The sequence below is a fragment of the Macaca nemestrina genome, chromosome 17 (assembly GCF_043159975.1).
Source record: "Macaca nemestrina isolate mMacNem1 chromosome 17, mMacNem.hap1, whole genome shotgun sequence".
In the NCBI taxonomy this organism is placed as follows: Eukaryota; Metazoa; Chordata; class Mammalia; order Primates; family Cercopithecidae; genus Macaca; species Macaca nemestrina.
In genome coordinates this window covers 5,308,473-5,328,274 of record NC_092141.1, presented here as the reverse complement: position 1 = coordinate 5,328,274, position 19,802 = coordinate 5,308,473, and the positions used below count along the sequence as shown (strand labels likewise).

Sequence of the window (19,802 nt, the reverse complement as noted above, 5' to 3'; positions counted from 1 at the left end):
ATAATGCAATTTGGAATAATAAACATGACAAAGGCATTATCTCAATAAAATAGTAAAGAAATTTTATTCACCTAAGGTGTTAGTATACCATTAAAATTAGGGAAGGAAGAAAATGTACATGGGCATAGCTTCAAAAATTCTGAAGTGTATTTCTGGGTATTTAGGTAGGACTTTAAGATTGAGGCCTGTGCGGTTTTTTAATGGGTCTAAAATTAAGACAATTCATGTCCTTTCCTTCATAGTATTTGCACAAATCATCATTACCAGTCATGACTGTGGTCAGATGCTGACTCCCAAGTAAGTCGAAGAGGGAGGCAAACAGAAGGGAAAGAAAAATCTTCCTGAGATATCTGGGTAAGACGTGGAAGAGGACAGGGAATTGAGGTTAAGGATTTGCGTATAGTGTACCTAACAAGATGCAGGTAATTTCATTCACCAGCAATCTTTGGCGGGGTGGGGGCAGGCGGGTAGGGAATATATATCTATATATGGTAGATTTTTCTGGGAATGAGACGTGAGACTTCCCCCTTAAGAACATGCTTAGGTACAAGAGGTCACTAAATTGCCTCCTAATGTTCCATTGAATTAATGGTGAACTAGAGGACGTTTTGCTGAGCAGTGATGGGATTGAGCTAGGGCCAGGGGAAGTGAGGGGATGGACTGGATATCTAGTAGGCAAAAAGAAGTTGAGGTGACTGAGCCTTGAGAGGGAAGGACAAAGAGAAAAACCTGCACTGGTGGTTTGGCCAATAAGGTACTTCTGAGAACAAAACGTCTCATAGGATGCACAGTGTGAGCTCTTCTCCTTTGCTTACACCCTATCTTCAGTGAAGTCCAGATTGCTCAGGGGTGTTTCTGTGAATAGATTGTTTAGGAGAAGCCTGAAGGGGTGCCGAATTCTCTGTCAGGGCTGACAAGAGGTAAATGTGGCAATGAAACATGCCAACGGAATCAGGCATGGAAGGGATCGTGAGATCCAGGTTTCCTGTGGGAAAGAGATGGTCTGGGCACAATTCAGTCTGCGCTCCAGCAATGAGAACAGGAGGAAGAGGGCGCACTTCACTTGTCATCAACCAAAGGGAAGAAGTAAATCAAACAGCTTCCCTTACCAAGAGTGTGACTGTTCCAGGCTGAGGTATCTGGAAGGATGTGAAAACTCTGCAGTCATCTATTTGTACAACCCTTTTCTCAAGCCAAGTAGATAAACCTGGGAAGACACCTATATTGGAGTACAGAATAAACCCATTTGGTGAATTATTTTGGCTGTGATCAGTTCTGTTACCAAGGACATGATTTAAATTCATTATATTCAAATCTACGTAGAAATCAGTAATAGAAAATGTGCAAAGGAGTTCAGATGAGGCGGGAGTGAATGTGCCTGTCTGCAGACAGCACAGTGGTGAAGACCATCAACCAGGTTTGGAGTCTTGGCTCTCGCTCTTCCTAGCTGTGTAATCATGGGTCAGTTACTTAACACTGCCCCTTCTGCCCCCTCCTTATCTTTTAAATTGGGGTAAGAATACCCACATCATTGATGGTTGCACCACTATATAAATTAAAAATCATTCAACTGAACACTTAAAACAGGTGCATTTTATAGTATGTAAATTTTACCTTCATAAAGCTTTAAAAAAATGAGTACCCATATCATAGAAATGATGTGAAAATTAAAATGTAAACTGGCACTGTGCCTGTCAGGTAGTAAACACTCAATAAAAGTGACTAATACTAGTGTAACAAAGACGAGGTTAAAGAACAATAAAGATATTTAAGTTAAATTTTTAAGGAATTAAGGAATTACTGGGCTGGTTGAAACTTTAGCAATCATTTAGTTCAACTCTTCCATTTTACAGATGAGAAAATTGGAGACCAGCAGGTGAAGTGCCTTATTCAAGGTCTAGCACTAAGACCAGACCCCAGGCCTGCTGGACCCCCATTAGTGCAATTCCCACTAACAGCCATTGCCTCAGAAACATGGACACATAAAAAATGGAGGCTGTGTTTCCTTAAAGAAGAAATATAGAACACAAAAAACATGCAGCGATGGTGAAGAAACAATTTCAAGTCTGGGCATGGTAGCTCACACCTGTAATCTCAATACTTTGGGAAGCGGAGGCAAAAAGGTCACTGGAGCCCAGGCGTTCAAGACCAGCCTGGGCAACACAGCAAGACCTTATCTGTTTTTTAAAAGTTATTCAAGAAAAAAGAATTTCAAGGCCAAGGGGGAAAACCAAGAAGAGGCTGCCACATCCTGACTTAGCCAGGGCCTCCAGTGGGGTCCAGGTAATGAGAACTGAAGTGCTTTGGCAAGGCCAGACCCTGGTTTGTCATCAGGTGCACTGGCTCGCCACTGTAGCCAGGTGCCTGGAGGAGGCGAAGCCACAGTCCTCTCTACTACTTCCCGTCACAGTATCTGTCAGCAGTGGCAGGAGATGGGGCCAAAAATGTATGCAGCAGAATTCTTAGGAGCAGTCAGTCTGAGCACCCCTGAAGCGTGGACAGCTCCTGAATAGCTGCTTCTGCCCGTGCCAAGTAGTGTGACCTCAATTGTTTATCCCCTGTTGTTGCCTAATCGGCCCCTCTGGATGGTAAGGCCTTCACTTATAACCCTGTTGTAAATTGCCTGGCAGTTCCTCCATCATGGCAGCCTCTTCAGATGAATAAGGAAGCCTAACAGATGTGAAATGACCCTGCTTCTTCATTAATGCTGCCATCTTCTAAAGTAACTTGATAGCAGGGCTGGAAAACTTTGAAGCTAATAAAAACTTACTAAATTATTCCAGTGCTAAACAGTGGACAGGGGAAATGAGGTGTGTCTTCTAAGTTATGACTTTCTAATATTTCAGGGGGTAACATTCAGTGAGTCATCTCTGTCATTCTTAGGAGGTGGTGGAATCCTGTTCCCACAATTTTGCTGAAGAGTAATTTAGGAAAGATGGCTGGTACAGACCCTTAATGTTTGTTATGTGATCCACTGGGGGAGGAGAAGGGAAAGGAAGAAGGACAGAGGGGAAATTAAGGCCTGAAATAGCTTTTCTGATTTAACTCAGTACATTGAAACCTCTCAATGAATAATTCATAAAAGTGCCTCATTAGTACCTGCAGTCCTAGCTACTTGGAAGGCTGAGGCAGGAGGACTGCGCGAGCCCAGCAGTTCAAGGAAGCAGTCAGTTATGACTGTGCCACTGCATCCCATCCTGGGCAACAGAGCAACACCCCACCACTTAAAAAAAAAAAAAGTGCCTCATCTTCTTCAACCCACTGTTTAAGATCAGTGGGAGGACAGAGATTCTGTCCATTCATTTGATTTGAATACTTGGGACACATAGTATAAACAAATGAATATGTTGGACTTTAGCTTTTCCCCTAAAAACTTTCCTATTTTGCAGATTACTCCATACAGTGAACACTTTGATGTCGGAGGAGGTGAGAGCTCCGACTAAAAGTCTTTTGACATTCTTGGCACTCATAAGGCTTCTCTCCAGTGTGAATTCTCTGATGTATGATAAGTTGGGAATGCTGGCTAAATGTTTTCTCACACTCACTACATTCATAAGGTTTCTCTCCAATATGAATTTTCTGGTGGAGAAGCAGCTCAGAATTATCCCAAAAGGTTCTTGCACACTCATTACACTGATGGGGTTTCTCTCCAGTATGAATTCTCTGGTGGACAATCAGGTGAGAGGTCCGCCTGAAAGCCTTTCCACACTCAAAGCATTCATAGGGTTTCTCTCCAGTGTGAATTCTCTCGTGTCTAAGAAGTTCTGAGTTTCCCCTGAAGGCCTTCCCACATTCCTTACATACATAGGGTTTCTCACCAGTATGAATTCTAATATGTCTAATAATCTCTGAGTTCTGGCCGAAAGTTTTCCCACATTCATTACATTCATAGGGTTTGTCCCCTGTATGAATTCTCTGATGCCGGATAAGCTCCGAACTCTGACCAAAGCCCTTCCCACATTCATTACACAGATACGGTTTTTCTCCAGTATGAATTTTCTGGTGTCTGATAAGGCCTGAGCTATGCTTGAAGGCTTTGCCACACTCGTTGCATTCATGGTATCTTTCTTCAGTATGAATTCTCTGATGCTGAATAAGCTGTGAACTAACCCTAAAGGTCTTCCCACATTCATTACATTCATATGGTTTCTCTCCAGTATGGATTCTCTGGTGTAGAATAAGGGCTGAATTTTGACTGAAGGCTTTACCACATTCTTCACATTTATAGGGCCTCTCTCCAGTATGAATTCTATGATGGTGGATAAGATGTGAACTCTGAATGAAGGCCTTTCCACATTCATTACAAGCAAAGGGTTTTTCTCCAGCATGAATTCTCAGGTGCCGTCGAAGGCTTGAATTAGTTCCGAATGTCTTTCCACATTCTTGGCATTCAAAGGGTTTTTCTCCACTGTGAACTCTCATATGCTGGATGAGATGTGAGTTCTGATTAAAGGCTTTCCCACACTCTTTACACGCGTGAGGCTTTTCTCCCACAGAACTTCTCTGTGTTTTGTGAGATTCTAAAATCTCTATGAAGTTTTGGCCAGAGGTAGCAAATGCGCTTACTCCCTCTGTTGTAGTAGCTCCCTGATGTGTAACCAGATTTGCGCTGGGACTGCAGCCTCTCTCACTCTCATTCTTCTCCTGGTCTTTCTCACTTGAGGGTGATTTCTTAAAGATCATCAACCCTGATGGAAAGTCTCTCTCCTGAGGAGACATCTGCTCTATAACCTCTTCCATGGACTCCTCTCTCGAATGTCCCTCCAACCTGTCTTCTTCACATCCTGCTCCAAACTCATCACCTTGGTAAACCACTTTTGGAAATTTTTCTAATATTGACCCATGTGGCTCAGATTCTTCAGAAATTTCTTCCTTGGGAATCACCTCCTTGTTCTCAGTCCCCATCTCACAATCTGAAACGAGAAAGGGTAAGTATGTGAAGGGACTGTATCATAGTTAAATGAAGCTAACACTGTAGGAGAACAGAGCTTTGATGTAGTTCTCATAGCACTCAAAAACACTCTTGGTAAGGGGAAGAGGGCAGCTGAGGCAGGGGATTGCTTGAGCCTGGGGAGGTCAAGGCTGCAGTGAGCTCAAACACACCACTGCACTTCAGCCTGAGTGACAAAGCAAGACCCTGTCTCAGAACAACAAAACAGTCTTGGTATCTGGTGACATGACAGCATGCTGCCAAAAAGAAGGTGAAGATTTAGGATTATGGTGGACATGCTAAACAGGGGATGCTGACTAACAGGAGTGAGAAGAGATTTCAAGAGAGAAGTAGGAGATGGATGGTAAGGAGATGCTGATTTAAAAAAAGTTCCATAACATTAATGGTGAGTTGGGATAGAACTTGAAGGTGATAAAGAAAACATCTAGGGAAAATGGTGGCCATATTAATAGATAGGTATATGATAAATGTTGAAAGAAGGGACAGAAATGACATGGTGGTTCACACCTATAATCCCAGCACTTTGGGAGGTCGAGGTGGGTAGATCACTTGAGCTCAGGAGTTCAAGACCAACCTGGGCAACATGGTGAAACCCTGTCTACTAAAAATACAAAAATTAGCTGGGCATAGTGGCGGGCACCTGTATTCCCAGCTTCTTGGGGGGCTGAGGCAGGACAATCACTTGAATCAGGGAGGCAGAGGTTGCAGTGAGTTGAGACTGCACCACTGCACTCCAGCCTGGGTGACACAGTGAGACCCTGTCTCAAAAAAAAAAAAAAAAAAAAAAGGACAAGTTAATAGAAATAACTTTTGGGTGTATAGGGGAAGTAACGGCAAAATGAGTAACAAGAGGACTATTCTTAGTCCTGTTCTCTGGTACTCATCAGCTGTGTAGAGCAGCAGAGGGGACATACAGGGCTTACCCTTTCAAAAGGTGAACGTGTCTTAACTGAAACTAGCACAGAAGCACCACCTTTTGACTCCCTGATGTTCGGAGCCACTGGCTTTAATCTTCTCCAGATGGCTAGTGAATTGTGTCAATACCATTTACTGAATAATTCTCTCCCCTACTGATTTAAAATGCCACCTACGCCATAATCTAAATATCCATCTATATTTGGGCCAACTTCCGGATACTATTCCGTTCCACTGATCTGTGTCTTCTCTAATATCAAACAGTTCAACCTGTTAGCTTTATTAACATTTTTAACATATGCTAGAGAAAGTTCTCTGTTTTCCTTTTCAGACCTTTCCCGTCTATTCTCATATCTTCCCAAGTAAACTTTAGTATAAATTTGTAGTCCAAACTTATTCTGACCTTGTTTTTATGTTCATCATGTCTCTGTACCTCTTTTCCTTTAGTGAGTTTTTGTTTTTTTTGTTTTTTTGTTTTTTTTTTGAGACGGAGTCTCGCTCTGTCGCCCAGGCTGGAGTGCAGTGGCCGGATCTCAGCTCACTGCAAGCTCCGCCTCCTGGGTTCACGCCATTCTCCTGCCTCAGCCTCCCGAGTAGCTGGGACTACAGGCGCCCGCCACCTCGCCCGGCTAGTTTTTTGTATTTTTTTTTAGTAGAGACGGGGTTTCACCGTGTTAGCCAGGATGGTCTCGATCTCCTGACCTCGTGATCCGCCCGTCTCGGCCTCCCAAAGTGCTGGGATTACAGGCTTGAGCCACCGCGCCCGGCCATTAGTGAGTTTTTCTTACATTTTGTAACTAGCTATTACTTTTATATATACTAATGCTGTTGATAATTACATATTAATTTTGTAATCAGCTCTCTTATAGTATTTTCTTAATACCTTCATAAATCTTTTTTTTTTTTTTTTTTTTTTTTGAGACGGAGTCTCGCTCTGTCGCCCAGGCTGGAGTGCAGTGGCGCGATCTCGGCTCACTGCAAGCTCCGCCTCCCGGGTTCACGCCATTCTCCTGCCTCAGCCTCCCGAGTAGCTGGGACTACAGGCGCCCACAACCGCGCCCGGCTAATTTTTTGTATTTTTAGTAGAGACGGGGTTTCACCGTGGTCTCGATCTCCTGACCTTGTGATCCGCCCGCCTCGGCCTCCCAAAGTGCTGGGATTACAGGCGTGAGCCACCGCGCCCGGCCCCTTCATAAATCTTAAAGAGTACATTTTTGGGCCGGGCGCGGTGGCTCACGCCTGTAATCCCAGCACTTTGGGAGGCCAAGGCGGGCAGATCACAAGGTCAGGAGATCGAAACCATCCTGGCTAACATGGTGAAACCCCGTCTCTACTAAAAATACAAAAAAATTAGCCGGGCGTGGTGGCGGGCTACTTGGGAGGCTGAGGCAGGAGAATGGTGTGAACCCGGGAGGCGGAGCTTGCAGCGAGCTGAGATGGCGCCACTGCACTCCAGCCTGGGCAACAGAGCGAGACTCCGTCTCAAAAAAAAAATTGGCCAGGGGCAGAGGCATGTGTCTGTAGTCTCAGCTACTGGGGAGGCTGAGGTAGGAGGGTCACTTGAGCCCAGGAGGTCAAGGCCGCAATGAGCCGTGATTGTGCCACTGCACTCCAGCCTGGGCAACAGAACAAGACACCTTGTTTCTTGGGTGGCGGTGGGGGGTGGGGGGAGTACATTTTTTAAACTTTTAGAAAGATTTTTAGTTGTGGCAAAAATGTTTAGTTGCCTACCCCAATATCTCTTATTCCCCATTGCCTGACAATAGAATAATAAATTTATGTAGTGTGGCAATTAGCCTAGCTAAAAAAAACCACATTCCCCAGCTTTTTAATTTTTGCAGTTGGGATTGGCCGCATGATCATATTCTACCCAATGAGACAGTGAGATGCAAATGAAAACACATGGGACTACTAGGAAATCTGAAGGATGAAGGGATACATTTATTCCATCTTGTCTTCCATGCTGTTCCCAAAGCATGATGTGATAGCTGGACACCATCCTAGACCATGAGTATACTGGTATACCCTAGGACTGGGGATCATAGCTGGAAGGAACCTGGGTCCCTGATGACTCCATGGCACTGCCATACCATTCCTGGAATGCCAGCCTCTGGACTTCATTTATCCAAGAGAGAAATAAGCTTTTGCCTTGCTTAAGATATTGGGGGGGGGTTTGTTATTATACGAGGCCAAACCTATTCCTAATAAAATTGTCCTGGGGATTTAGCTGTCCCCACCACAGACAAGGGGTCCAAATATCAGGAGAATAAGCTTGACCTTTGTTCAGATGGTAAACAACCTGGAACTAATATTCAAGTGGCCTTTGCTTAGGGCAGTATATTTGTGCACTATAGCAAATCTGAGGAATACAATCCTCCCGTCAGTGAGAGTGTTCATTGTGGAAGGTGATTCTCAAGGGGGTGTGGGCATGTATGGAACTTCATCCTTCAGACAACGCACAACTATGGGATGGTTTTTCTAAACCAAGGAGTTACGCCGGGCGCGGTGGCTCACGCCTGTAATCCCAGCACTTTGGGAGGCCGAGATGGGTGGATCACGAGGTCAGGAGATCGAGATCATCCTGGTGAACACGGTAAAACCCTGTCTCTAATGAAAATACAAAAAAAAATTAGCCAGGCATGGTGGCGGGCGCCTGTAGTCCCAGCTTCTAGGGAGACTGAGGCAGGAGAATGGCGTAAACCCGGGAGGTGGCGGAGCGTGCAGTGAGCGGAGATCGCGCCACTGCACTCCAGCCTGGGCAACAGAGCGAGACTCCATCTCAAAAAAAAAAAAAAAAAAAAAAAAATCAGCCGGGCGCGGTAGCTCAAGCCTGTAATCCCAGCACTTTGGGAGGCCGAGATGGGCGGATCACGAGGTCAGGAGATAGAGACCATCCTGGCTAACACGATGAAACCCTGTCTCTATTAAAAATACAAAGAATTAGCCAGGCATGGTGGCGGGCGCCTGTAGTCCCAGCTACTCAGGAGGCTGAGGCAGGAGAATGGCGTGAACCCGGGAGGCGGAGCTTGCAGTGAGCTGAGATCAGGCCACTGCACTCCAGCCTGGGCGGCAGAGCAAGACTCCGTCTCAAAAAAAAGAAAAAAAAAAAAAAAAATCAAATGCAGTTGAGATTCACTAGCATAAGAATTAGAAAATGTCGGCCGGGCACGGTGGCTCAAGCCTGTAATCCCAGCACTTTGGGAGGCCGAGACGGGCGGATCACGAGGTCAGGAGATCGAGACCATCCTGGCTAACACGGTGAAACCCCGTCTCTACTAAGAAATACAAAAAACTAGCCGGGCGAGGTGGCAGGCGCCTGTAGTCCCAGCTACTCGGGAGGCTGAGGCAGGAGAATGGCGTGAACCCGGGAGGCGGAGCTTGCAGTGAGCTGAGATCCGGCCACTGCACTCCAGCCTGGGCTACAGAGCGAGACTCCGTCTCAAAAAAAAAAAAAAAAAAAAAAAAAAAGAATTAGAAAATGTCTACTGAGCCTGGGCGTGGTGGCTCACGCCTATAATCCAAGCACGCTGGGAGGCCAAGGAGGGTGGTCACGAGGTCAGGAGATCCAGACCATCCTGACTAACACGGTGAAACCCCACCTCTACTAAAAATACAAAAAAGTTAGCCGGGCATGGTGGCGGGCACCTGTAGTCCCAGCTACTCGGGAGGCTGAGGCAGGAGAATGGCGTGAACCCGGGAGGCGGAGCTTGCAGTGAGCCAAGATCACGCTGCTGCACTCCAGCCCGGGTGACAGAGCGAGACTCCGTCTGGAAAAGAAAAAAAAAGAAAATGTCTACTGAGACAATAGATAGTCATATATGAACTGTGAGCACAGATTCAGGGGAATGACAGAAGCAAAAAATCAGCTGGTAGTGGACTGAATAATGAATTTGCTGCTGCTTTAAAAAAAAAAAAGTGGATGAAAGGAGAAGACCAAGATAGTGCTATAGAGAATGCCTTTTCTCTGATGAGATAGGGACGTGTTTACATTAGAAGGAATAGTTCCAGCAGAAAGACAGGGGTCAAGAGTGAAGAAAGGAGGAGATCACTGAAGAAAAAAGACCCTGAGCAGCAGAGGAGGCTGCAGTCATGTGGTAAGGGAAGGGGAAAAGTGGAGATTTGGGGGTGACTTTGGACTCCCCTTCTCTCTGCCCAGCCTCCCGTTATCCACAGGATGTTGCTTACTAACACCATCTGGCTCGGGCACCTCCAGTCACTCATCAGGGAAGCCCTGGCAATGTCCCCCTCCCCAGACACCTGGAAGGAACCTGATCTCCTACTGGAATCCTGAAGTCTTAGAAGCTCTTTGTGCTACACCCGAAAATGAGATGGAACTTTCTTCAATTTTCCCCATCGCAGCATCTTCTCTCATTTTCCCATGATGTAAGAGAGGCCACCTAAAAACTGTACTTCTCCTTTTTGGTGGACTCTTTGCAAATGATAGGTAATGTGTATCTATACCTTGTAAGAATCCACTGTCGAGAATTTAGCTGTCTTCTTCCTCCATGGTACCATCTGAGTTGGGAAGTACTGTCTTAAATATATTCTCTGTCATCCCTACCCAAGAGCAAGTTCCACAAGCTGCCATTTCAGTCTCCATCTGCTTCCAAGCCCCTCTCTGGTCTTTCCTTTTCATCCTCATGCCTCCTATAGTTGCTTCTTTTCCATCATCTAGTTCTTTACAAAATCAGCATTCATAGAGCCGACATGTGTACCACAATAAATGGCAAATCACTGTTTCTTAGTAAAAACAAGATACAACAGAAGTTAGGTATATATTTATCCCCAATCAAGTAACCAGGACTTAGTTTAAAACTCAAATTCAGGGCCGGGCGCGGTGGCTCACATCTATAATCCCAGCACTTTGGGAGGCAGAGGCGGGTGGATCACGAGGTCAGGAGATCGAGACCATCCTGCCTAACATGGTGAAACTCCATCTCTACTAAAAATACAAAAAATTAGCCGGGCATGGTGGTGGGCACCTGTAGTCCCAGCTACTCAGGAGGCTGAGGCAGGAGAATGGTGTGAACCCAGGAGGTGGAGCTCGCAGTGAGCCGAGATTGTGCCACTATACTCCAGACTGGGCGACACAGCGAGCCTCCATCTCAAAAAAACAAAACTAAACTAAACTAAACTAAACAAAAAAACCCCTGCAATTCAGAAAGTCTCCCCTGGCCAGGCGCGGTGGCTCATGCCTGTAATCCCAGCACTTTGGGAGGCTAAGGCAGGCAGATCACCTGAGGTCAAGAGTTCGAGACCAGTCTGGCCAACATGGTGAAACCCTGACTCTACTAAAACTACACACAAAAAAATTAGCCGGGCGTGGTGGTGTGCATCTGTAGTCCCAGCTACTGGGGAGGGTGAGGCAGGAGCATCACTTGAGCCCAGGAGGCACAGGTTGTAGTGAGCCAAGATCACTCCACTGTACTCCAGCCTGGGCAACAGAGCAAGACTCCATCTCAAAAAAACACAGAAAGCCTTCCCCAACTAAATCTTACCTGCTCTGATCATTATTTTACTTTGCATTCTGCCAGCAACACAATATCAATGTCATTTTTTTTTTTTTTTTTGAGACGGAGTCTCACTCTGTCGCCCAGGCTGGAGTGCAGTGGCACAATCTCGGCTTACTACAAGCTCCGCCTCCCGGGTTGACGCCATTCTCCTGCTTCAGCCTCCCAAGCAGCTGGGACTACAGGCGCCCATCACCTTGCCCGGCTAGTTTTATGTATTTTTTAGTAGAGACGGGGTTTCACTGTGTTAGCCAGGATGGTCCTGATCTCCTGACCTCGTGATCCGCCCGTCTCTGGCCTCCCAAAGTGCTGGGATTACAGGCTTGAGCCACCGCACCCGGCCTTCAATGTCATTTATTAAATACTGCTTTAAGCGTATTTTATCAAATACAAATCAATCAAAGCCAATCTCCATTTGGTTGATTTTTTCAGAGGCACAGCCATACATTAGGCCTCAGACTCATATGGAAACACCACTTCTCATAGCCTAAATTCAAGTTCCCAAATACAATTTTCTATCTTTCCGTTTCTCACTTCCTCACTTTTCTCAATCTGAAATTAAATGTTTCTGAAGAGAGATAAGACGGAGGTGCTACTGGAGGAGTGCAGGTTGACCACTGGTCCTCAGTTTGGGGATGACAGGCAGACCTCTACTGGGGCTCCATAACTCAGAATAGGATCCTCAACTTGGCAGACCTAAATTTGTCTTTTCAATGCGCCCAAGGAAAGCAAGCTCAAAAAGCCTCATTCATAAAGTACTGATGTAGAAACCAGATATCTATTAATTAACAAGAAGAAATAAAATTTCTAAAGGACCATATTACCTAGATGAAAATCTACATGAGCTGGGCATGGTAGCTCATGCCTGTAATCCCAGCACTTCAGGAGGCCGAGGCGGGCAGATCACTTGAGGTCAGGAGTTCAAGACCAGCCTGGCCAACATGGTGAAACCTCATCTCTACAAAAATACAAAAATTGGCTGGGCATGATGGTGAGCGCCTATAATCCCAGCTACTCGGGAGGGTGAGGCGGGAGAATCGCTCGAACCTGGGAGGTGGAGTATGCAGTGAGCTGAGATTGCGCCATTGTACTCCAGCCTGGGCGACAGAGCCAGACTCCATCTGAAAAGAAAAAAGAAAGGAAAGGAAAAAGGAAAAAGGAAAGGAAAGGAAAGGAAAATCTACATGGAAATCCACATAAAACCCTGAAAATTGCTTAGCCGCCCTGAAATCATGGCAGTAAGATCTTGTTAGAAGATCTTAAACAATGGTTCTTGGTCTGGAACTAGGCTAGCTGCATAAGAATCCACTGAGAAATCTGTTAAAAATACTAATTTCCAGGTCCCGTCTCAGATGTCTCAGAATCAGAATCTCTAGTGGGGCCAAGAGATCTGTATTTTAAACAAGTGCCCTAGGTGATTCTGATGCTAGCCAGGTTTGAAAACCACTGTTACAAAGTCTTTTTTTTTTTTTTTTTTTTTTGAGATGGAGTTTCGCTCTTGTTCCCCAGCTGGAGTGCAGTGGTGTGATCTCGGCTCACTGCAACCTCCACCTCCCGGGTTCAAGCAATTCTCCTGCTTCAGCCTCCCGAGTAGCTGGGATTACAGGCATGCACCATCACGCCCGGCTAATTTTGTATTTTTAGAAGAGATGGGGTTTCTCCATGTGGGTCAGGCTGGTCTGGAACTCCTGACCTCAGGTGATCCACCCACCTCAGCCTCCCAAAGTGCTGGGATTACAAGCGTGAGCCACTGCGCCTGGCCTACAAAGTCTTAATGACTGGAGTTATCCTACTCTTAATGTGGTGTATCCATCTCTCCCAAAAATCTGGCCTACAGGCAGATCAACACAGGGGCCAAGCAGCAGAATTATGGTGCATTGCCAGTTCCTGCTCAGACGTTTTTCCTCTTCTCAATCTAGATTGCCCCTCCCTTCCTCTAAACCTGAGAGCAGACAGCACAGATATAATACAGCTGACTGCTTACCTTTTCTGAGTTAAAAACCACCTTTCCGTTATGCTTATCAAACTGACGCTAGTTACTGTAACTGGACCTGATTTTGCCCAAACTGCATAAATCTACATTTACAGGAATCTCTTATGATAGCAATATCACAACTTTTTGAACTTATCTGCCAAAAAGCCACACGGTGATCTGTAGTAAAACATTACAGCATAATCTGTCAGCTGACTGACAACCTGATTACATATTTTAAAAATTTTGTCTCCTTAAGGTCACCATGGTGCATCACTCTGTGGTGGAAAATCCTCTAGCATGCCATACAGAGATAATTTGTTGTGTTTCTTGGACCTTTTGTAATACAAGTCCCAATCTTTGCTCCCCCAAAAATTTTACTTTATTTTTTGAGATAGGGTCTCTTATTCTGTCACCCAGGCTGGAGTGCAGTGGTGCAATCACAGCTCACTGCAACTTTGACCTCCCAGCCTCAGGTAATCCCCCCACCTCAGCCACCTAGGTAACCTGGGACTATAGGCATGCATCACCGTGCCCAGCTAATTTTTTTGTAATTTTTCTAGAGACAGGTTTCACCATGTTGGCCAGTATGGTCTCAAACTCCTGGGCTTAAGTGATGTGCCCACCTTAGCCTCTCAAAGTGCCAGGATCATAGGCGTGCCCAGCCCCTATAATTTAAAAAAATTTTTTTAAATATATATTTACTGATATGTAATCCCAGTACTTTGGGAGGCTGAGGCGGGTGGATCACGAGGTTAGGAGATCAAGACCATCCTGGCTAACATGGTAAAACCCTGTCTCTACTAAAAACACAAAAAATTAGCCGGGCATGGTGGCGGGCACCTGTAGTCCCAGCTACTCGGGAGGCTGAGGCAGGAGAATGGTATTAACCCTGGGGAGGCGGAGCTTGCAGTGAGCTGAGAACGTGCCACCGCACTCCAGCCCAAGCGACAGAGTGAGACTCCGTCTCAAACAAACAAACAAACAAAGAACAGAAACAGAAAAAGCATTTGGATTTCAACGTAGCATGCACAAGGGTGGGATAAATATGGAAGAGGGGAAGATGAGCAAGGCAGCACTGACATTTTGATGTGGAGGGTAATGATAAGCTCTCACTAAGTGCTAAGCAACGTACAGACATTAACCCTCACCACCTCCTGATGAAACAGGCACACTGGAGAGCATCAGAGTGAAGAGGGGCCAATCACTATGCTCTCCTGACTTCTTTCAGTGGCAGTTTTGGCAGTTTGAGAATCCAGGGAGGTGTGTGGTGGAAGACTGAGGAGGTGAGGCCTAGGGAGGTTAGTCAGGACAGAGCTGAGATGACTGAGTGAGACAGGCATGGAAATGAAGTGGGGCTCGGAGGAGTGGGGTGCTAACAGAAGGAGGTTACAGAGACGGTGAAGGATGTGATGAGCACCGTCTTTGTGCTCCAAGGGACGGTAGCCAAGGGAAGGTATCTGGGAAGCTGGGATGAGGCTTTATTTTGAAAATTTTTAATACCTCAAAAATAATATCCTTTGAAACTCATTAAAATGTATAAGAAATGGAAATGTTTTGGATCTCAACTTGCAAGTGTATAAAGAGATACAAACCTTCCAAAATTATTTTACAGGGTATGTGAGCAAAAATATTTTACAGGGTATGTGGGCAAAAATGTTTGCAGTGGCTTTGCTTTCCTTGCCAGAGATCTAACCTCATCCAAGAACTCCAGCAGCACACTCCAACTGAGTTAACCCAGTCAAATAAATGCCCTAATTCTTGCAAGGCACTGGTTCAGAAACAACAAGGATTCGAGAATCCCTGGTTCAGAAATGGACATCCACCTTCATCTGGGTCAATATTTTGAGGAAGTTTGCTGGGAGCTTCTGAGAATAGTTTCCCGCCATCCTGAGAGAACCATACGATAATACTTCCATATATTATTGCCTATACCTGCTGCTGCCATCTCACTACCAGTCTGTGGATGAGGGCAGCTAAAGCTAAGGAAAACAAGGGAGATACTGGCCAGGCGCGGTGGCTCACGCCTGTAATCCCAGCACTTTGGGAGGCCGAGGCAGGCGGATCACGAGGTCAGGAGATCAACACCACCCTGGCTAACACGGTGAAACCCCGTCTCCACTAAAAATACAAAAATTAGACAGGCGTGGTGGCGGACACCTGCAGTCCCAGCTACTCGGGAGGCTGAGGCAGGAGAATGGCGTGAACCTGGGAGGCGGAGCTTGCAATGAGCCGAGATCGCGCCACTGCACTCCAGCCAGGGCAACAAAGCGAGACTCCACCTCAATAAAAAAAAAAAAAAAAAAAGAAAAAGGAAGAAAGAAAAACAAGGGAGATGCTGCCAGGATTAAATCAATCCTGAAACCACTATACCTCTTTTTTTTTTTTTTTTCTTTTGAGACAGAGCCTCGCTCTGTTTCCCACACTGGAGTGCAATGGCAATCTCGGCTCACTGCAACCTCTGCCTTTGAGGCTCAGGCGATTCTCCCGCCTCAGCCTCCCGAGTAGCTAGTATTACAGGCATCCATCACCAGGCCTGGCTAATTTTGTATTTTTAGTAGAAACGGGGTTTCACCATATTGGCCAGGCTAGTCTCGGGCTCCTGACCTCAGGTGATCCACCCGCCTCAGCCTCCCAAAGTGCTGGAATTACAGGCATGAGCCAACATGCCCAGCCTATACCTCTTGCCTTCCAATTATGAGAGCCTATATACTTACATATTTTAAAGCCAGCTTGAGTTGGGTTGTGTTACTTACAGACAAAAGCATCTTAACTGATGCAAATGATTTTCCTCAACCTCTGAAAGTCCAGATCCTACCAGATATTCCATATTTAGTACAAGGATCACCTCCTTCTCAAAGTCTTCGCTAACATCTGCAGGAAAGAGGTTCTCTCTTGGTCCTCTGAGCCAGCATTTCATTGGCCCTTTTCTCTCTTTCACTGTACTATAGTTATCATGTCGCTTTCCTGTTTATTGCATCCCAAAGCCTACAGAATAAAAACTTCTTCTCATGGCTCACAATGTCCCCCCGAGAAAGCCCATTTCCCCTTCTCATCTCCTGTCCCACACCCTCCATTAACTGCTGGAAGGTGCAGTCATGCTTAGTGTCCTGCAGTTTAAACATTTTCTTTTTTTTCTTTTTCTTTTTTTTTTTTTTGAGATGGAGTCTCTCTCTGTTGCCCAGGCTGGAGTGCAGTGGCACGACCTCGGCTCACTGAAAGCTCAGCCTTCTGGGTTCACACCATTCTCCTGCCTCAGCCTCCATAGTAGTTGGGACTACAGGCCTGTGCCACCATGCCCGGCTAAATTTTTTTGCATTTTTAGTAAAGATGGGGTCTCACCATATTAGCCAGGATGGTCTCGATCTCCTGACCTCGTGATCTGCCCGCCTTGGCCTCCCAAAGTGCTGGGATTACAGGCGTGAGCCACCGTGCCCGGCCTAAACATTTTCTATTCTTTAAAGCTTCTTTGCCTTTGAGAACAAGTTATTCCCACTTCCTGGAAATCTACTGCCTACTTTGTGCACTTCACAAGCATCTCCATCTCCAAGCCTCGGCTGAGGCATGGACAGACCCCCCTCCATTTTTTTTTTTTGAGACGGAGTATCACTTCTTCATCTAGACTGGAGTGCAGTAATGCAATCTTGGCTTACTGCAACCTCCGCCTCCCAGGTTCAAGTGATTCTCCTGCCTCAGTCTCCTACATAGCTGGGATTACAGGTGTGCGCCACCACGCTTGGCTAATTTTTGTATTTTTAGTACAGACAGGGTTTCACCATGTTGGCCAGGCTGGTCTCAAACTCCTGACCTCAGGTGAGCCGCCCACCTTGGCCTCCCAAAGTGCTGGGATTACAGGTATGAGCTATCACACCCGGCTGACCTCCTCCATTTTCTTCCCTGACCCCCATGCTCTAAGGCAGACAGCTACTCCTTCACCTTGTAGCAGCTACCCCACTGCATTATTAATTTTCATACCTATTTTCTTCTCTAGACCATAAGCAAGGATGCTGTTCCATTCATCCTGGTATTCTGGGTACCTAGCATATTTCAGATACCTGGTAAATGTTAAGTAAATTTGTGTAACTGTTTTTTATATATATATAATGAATCTGCAATACCTCCCTTTTTTCTGAGACAGGGTCTTGGCTCTATTGCCCAGACTCACTGCAGCTTCAACTTCCCGCGCTCAAGAAAATCCTCCCACGTCAGTCTCCCAAGTAGCTGGGACTACAAGCATGCGCCACCACACCCAACTACCCAACTAATTTCTTTATTTTTTGTACAGATGGTGTCTCACTATGTTGCCCAGGCTGGTCTTGAACTCCTGGGCTCAAGTGATCCTCCCGCCTAGGCCTCCCAAAATGCTGGGATTACCGGCATGAGCCACCGCACCCAGCCTCTGCAATGCTCTTGATGGCTAACTGGATATTTCATTCATCATTGTATCTAAAGAGCCTAGGATAATGTCTGACACATAGCTGCTGTCAATAACTGTTTGTAAAAATAAGTTCCTTCTCCCAATCTGGGTGATATTTAATTTATGGCACCGTTATCCTCCTTTCCTCTCTTCTCCCTCTGGTACCCATAATAGGGCTCTATCTTTGCAGGTCAAACCTGTCTCCTTTTCACAACCACCCCTCATAATCCAGTATCTTGTCTGGCAGCACAGGGCACAATCTGCCACTGGGGCCTTAAGTTTGTGACACTGCCCGCCATTTCGTCCTAGCGGTTTACTTGGGGGTGGAATGTGTGAGAAAACCACAGCTCCCACGGGTCCCCACCTCGGGACGTAAGGAAGTGTCCTGTTTCTCCCGCCCCCACGGCTGACAGGCACCAAACCAGAGCTGGGACGGTCCCTGGCGGTGTCCAGGCGCCACCCTGTCTGCGTGCAGGTGGAAATGAAGGCCTGGGGGCGGGGGCAATAGAGGGAGGCATAAACTTCAAGGTCACAAACCGAACCCCGGTCAGAACGGGCCTAAACGTAGGGTTTCCGCTCGGCTCTCCAGGGAGTTGGGAGCCCTGCCCCCGCCTACCCCCACAGCCGCGACTGAATGAGGTCTCACCGCAGGCCGCTACCGCCCCGCGCTCGCTCACTCCGCTCAGGCTCCGCGCTGCTGGGCCGCTCGCTCACAGCCCGCAGCTGTTGTCCCGGTGTCACTGGCGACGGGCATCGGCCACTTCCGGTACCCGGGCGGCACTCCAGCCAATCGGCGCGCGTCGCACTCCGCTGGAGGAACAGGTGGTCAGCGCACGAACGCCCCCTTGCCTTTTCCGGCTTTGCTTTTCGCCGGTTCTCGCCCTAGCCCTAGCTCCACGTCGCCGCCGCCTGCCAAGCCGGCTCCCTGGAACAGCAAAGTGCACCCGTCGACGCCCACTTCAGCCCCGGGATCAGTGACGAACTGAGTCCTCCGGGTTTCCTAGAACGGCTTCGGGGATGAACTTCCGCTCCGCGATCTGCCGCTCTGCGCCCTGGTGTCGCTCCCCAAGCATTGCGCTGGGCTGAAGAACTCCGGAATCTGCTTTGCATTCCCGCGGGGACGGATTGCGCGACCCTTTTAACTCTCCCACCCCGCATCGTTCTTATCCCGTCTTTCCCTTCCACAGACTCCGTGGGTCTGATAAACACAGGGTGCAGATCCTGGGAACAGGCTGCTCCTCGGCGGGAGCTAAGGGAGACCTGCTTTGAGTTCCGGGAGGGCTTGCAGGAGTGACGTTTGGGCTGAAATCTCAAGATTGAGTGGGAATTACCTAGGTTAAGAGTAAAGGCCTAGGTTAAGCAGCTGAGGCCGCGGAAACAGCATTCTGCAGCTAGCCTTCCTGGGTTCTCTGAGCAAAGCTTGGCCCATTCTCACCTCAACCTTTCCTTGTTACTTCCTCTGTAGTTTTGCACAGCCAGTTTGTTTTTTGTTTGTTTGTTTTATTTGTTTTTTTGAGATGGAGTTTCGCTTTTGTTGCCCAGGCTGGCGTGCGATGGCTCCATCTCGGCTCATCGCAACCTCCGCCTCCCAGATTCCAGCGATTCTCCTACTTCAGCCTCCCCGAGTGGCTGGGATTACAGGCATGTGCCACCACGCCCGGCTAATTTTGTGTTTTTAGTAGAGACGGGGTTTCTCCATTTTGTTCAGGCTAGTCTCGAACTCCCGACATCAGGTGATCCTGCCGCCTCGGCCTCCCAAAGTGCTGGGATTACAGACATGAGCCACCGCGCCCGGTCTCCAGCTTGTTTTTTTGTTTGTTTTTTGAGACGGAGTTTCGCTCTTGTCGCCCATGCTGGAGTGCAATGGCATGATCTCCGCTCACTGCAACCTCCACCTCCCGGGTTCAAGCGATTCTTCAGCCTCATCCTCCAGAGTAGCTGGGATTACAGGTGCCAGCCACCACGCCCGGCTAATTTTTATATTTTTAGTACAGATGGGGGGTTTCCCCATGTTGGTCAGGCGGGTCTCGAACTTCT

The 19,802-nt window shown here is 47.0% G+C and overlaps 1 protein-coding gene across 2 annotated transcripts; it reads right to left on the bottom strand.

Annotated features, from left to right (window-relative positions):
• Positions 1–1,573: 1,573 nt before the first annotated feature.
• Positions 1,574–18,652, bottom strand: LOC105472551 (ZFP3 zinc finger protein). 2 transcript variants are annotated; one of them, XM_011725932.3, is made up of 2 exons: positions 18,382–18,652; positions 1,574–4,913 (listed from the first exon to the last, which is right to left on the bottom strand). In XM_011725932.3, the coding sequence occupies exon 2, from the start codon at positions 4,903–4,905 to the stop codon at positions 3,391–3,393; it is 1,515 nt and encodes a 504-aa protein (XP_011724234.1). In that variant the 5' UTR covers positions 4,906–4,913; positions 18,382–18,652; the 3' UTR covers positions 1,574–3,390. The 2 variants fall into 2 exon arrangements, with proteins under 2 accessions (XP_011724234.1, XP_011724229.1); XM_011725927.3 differs by lacking the exon at positions 18,382–18,652 and adding an exon at positions 10,328–10,948.
• Between the last annotated feature and the right edge of the window lie 1,150 nt (positions 18,653–19,802).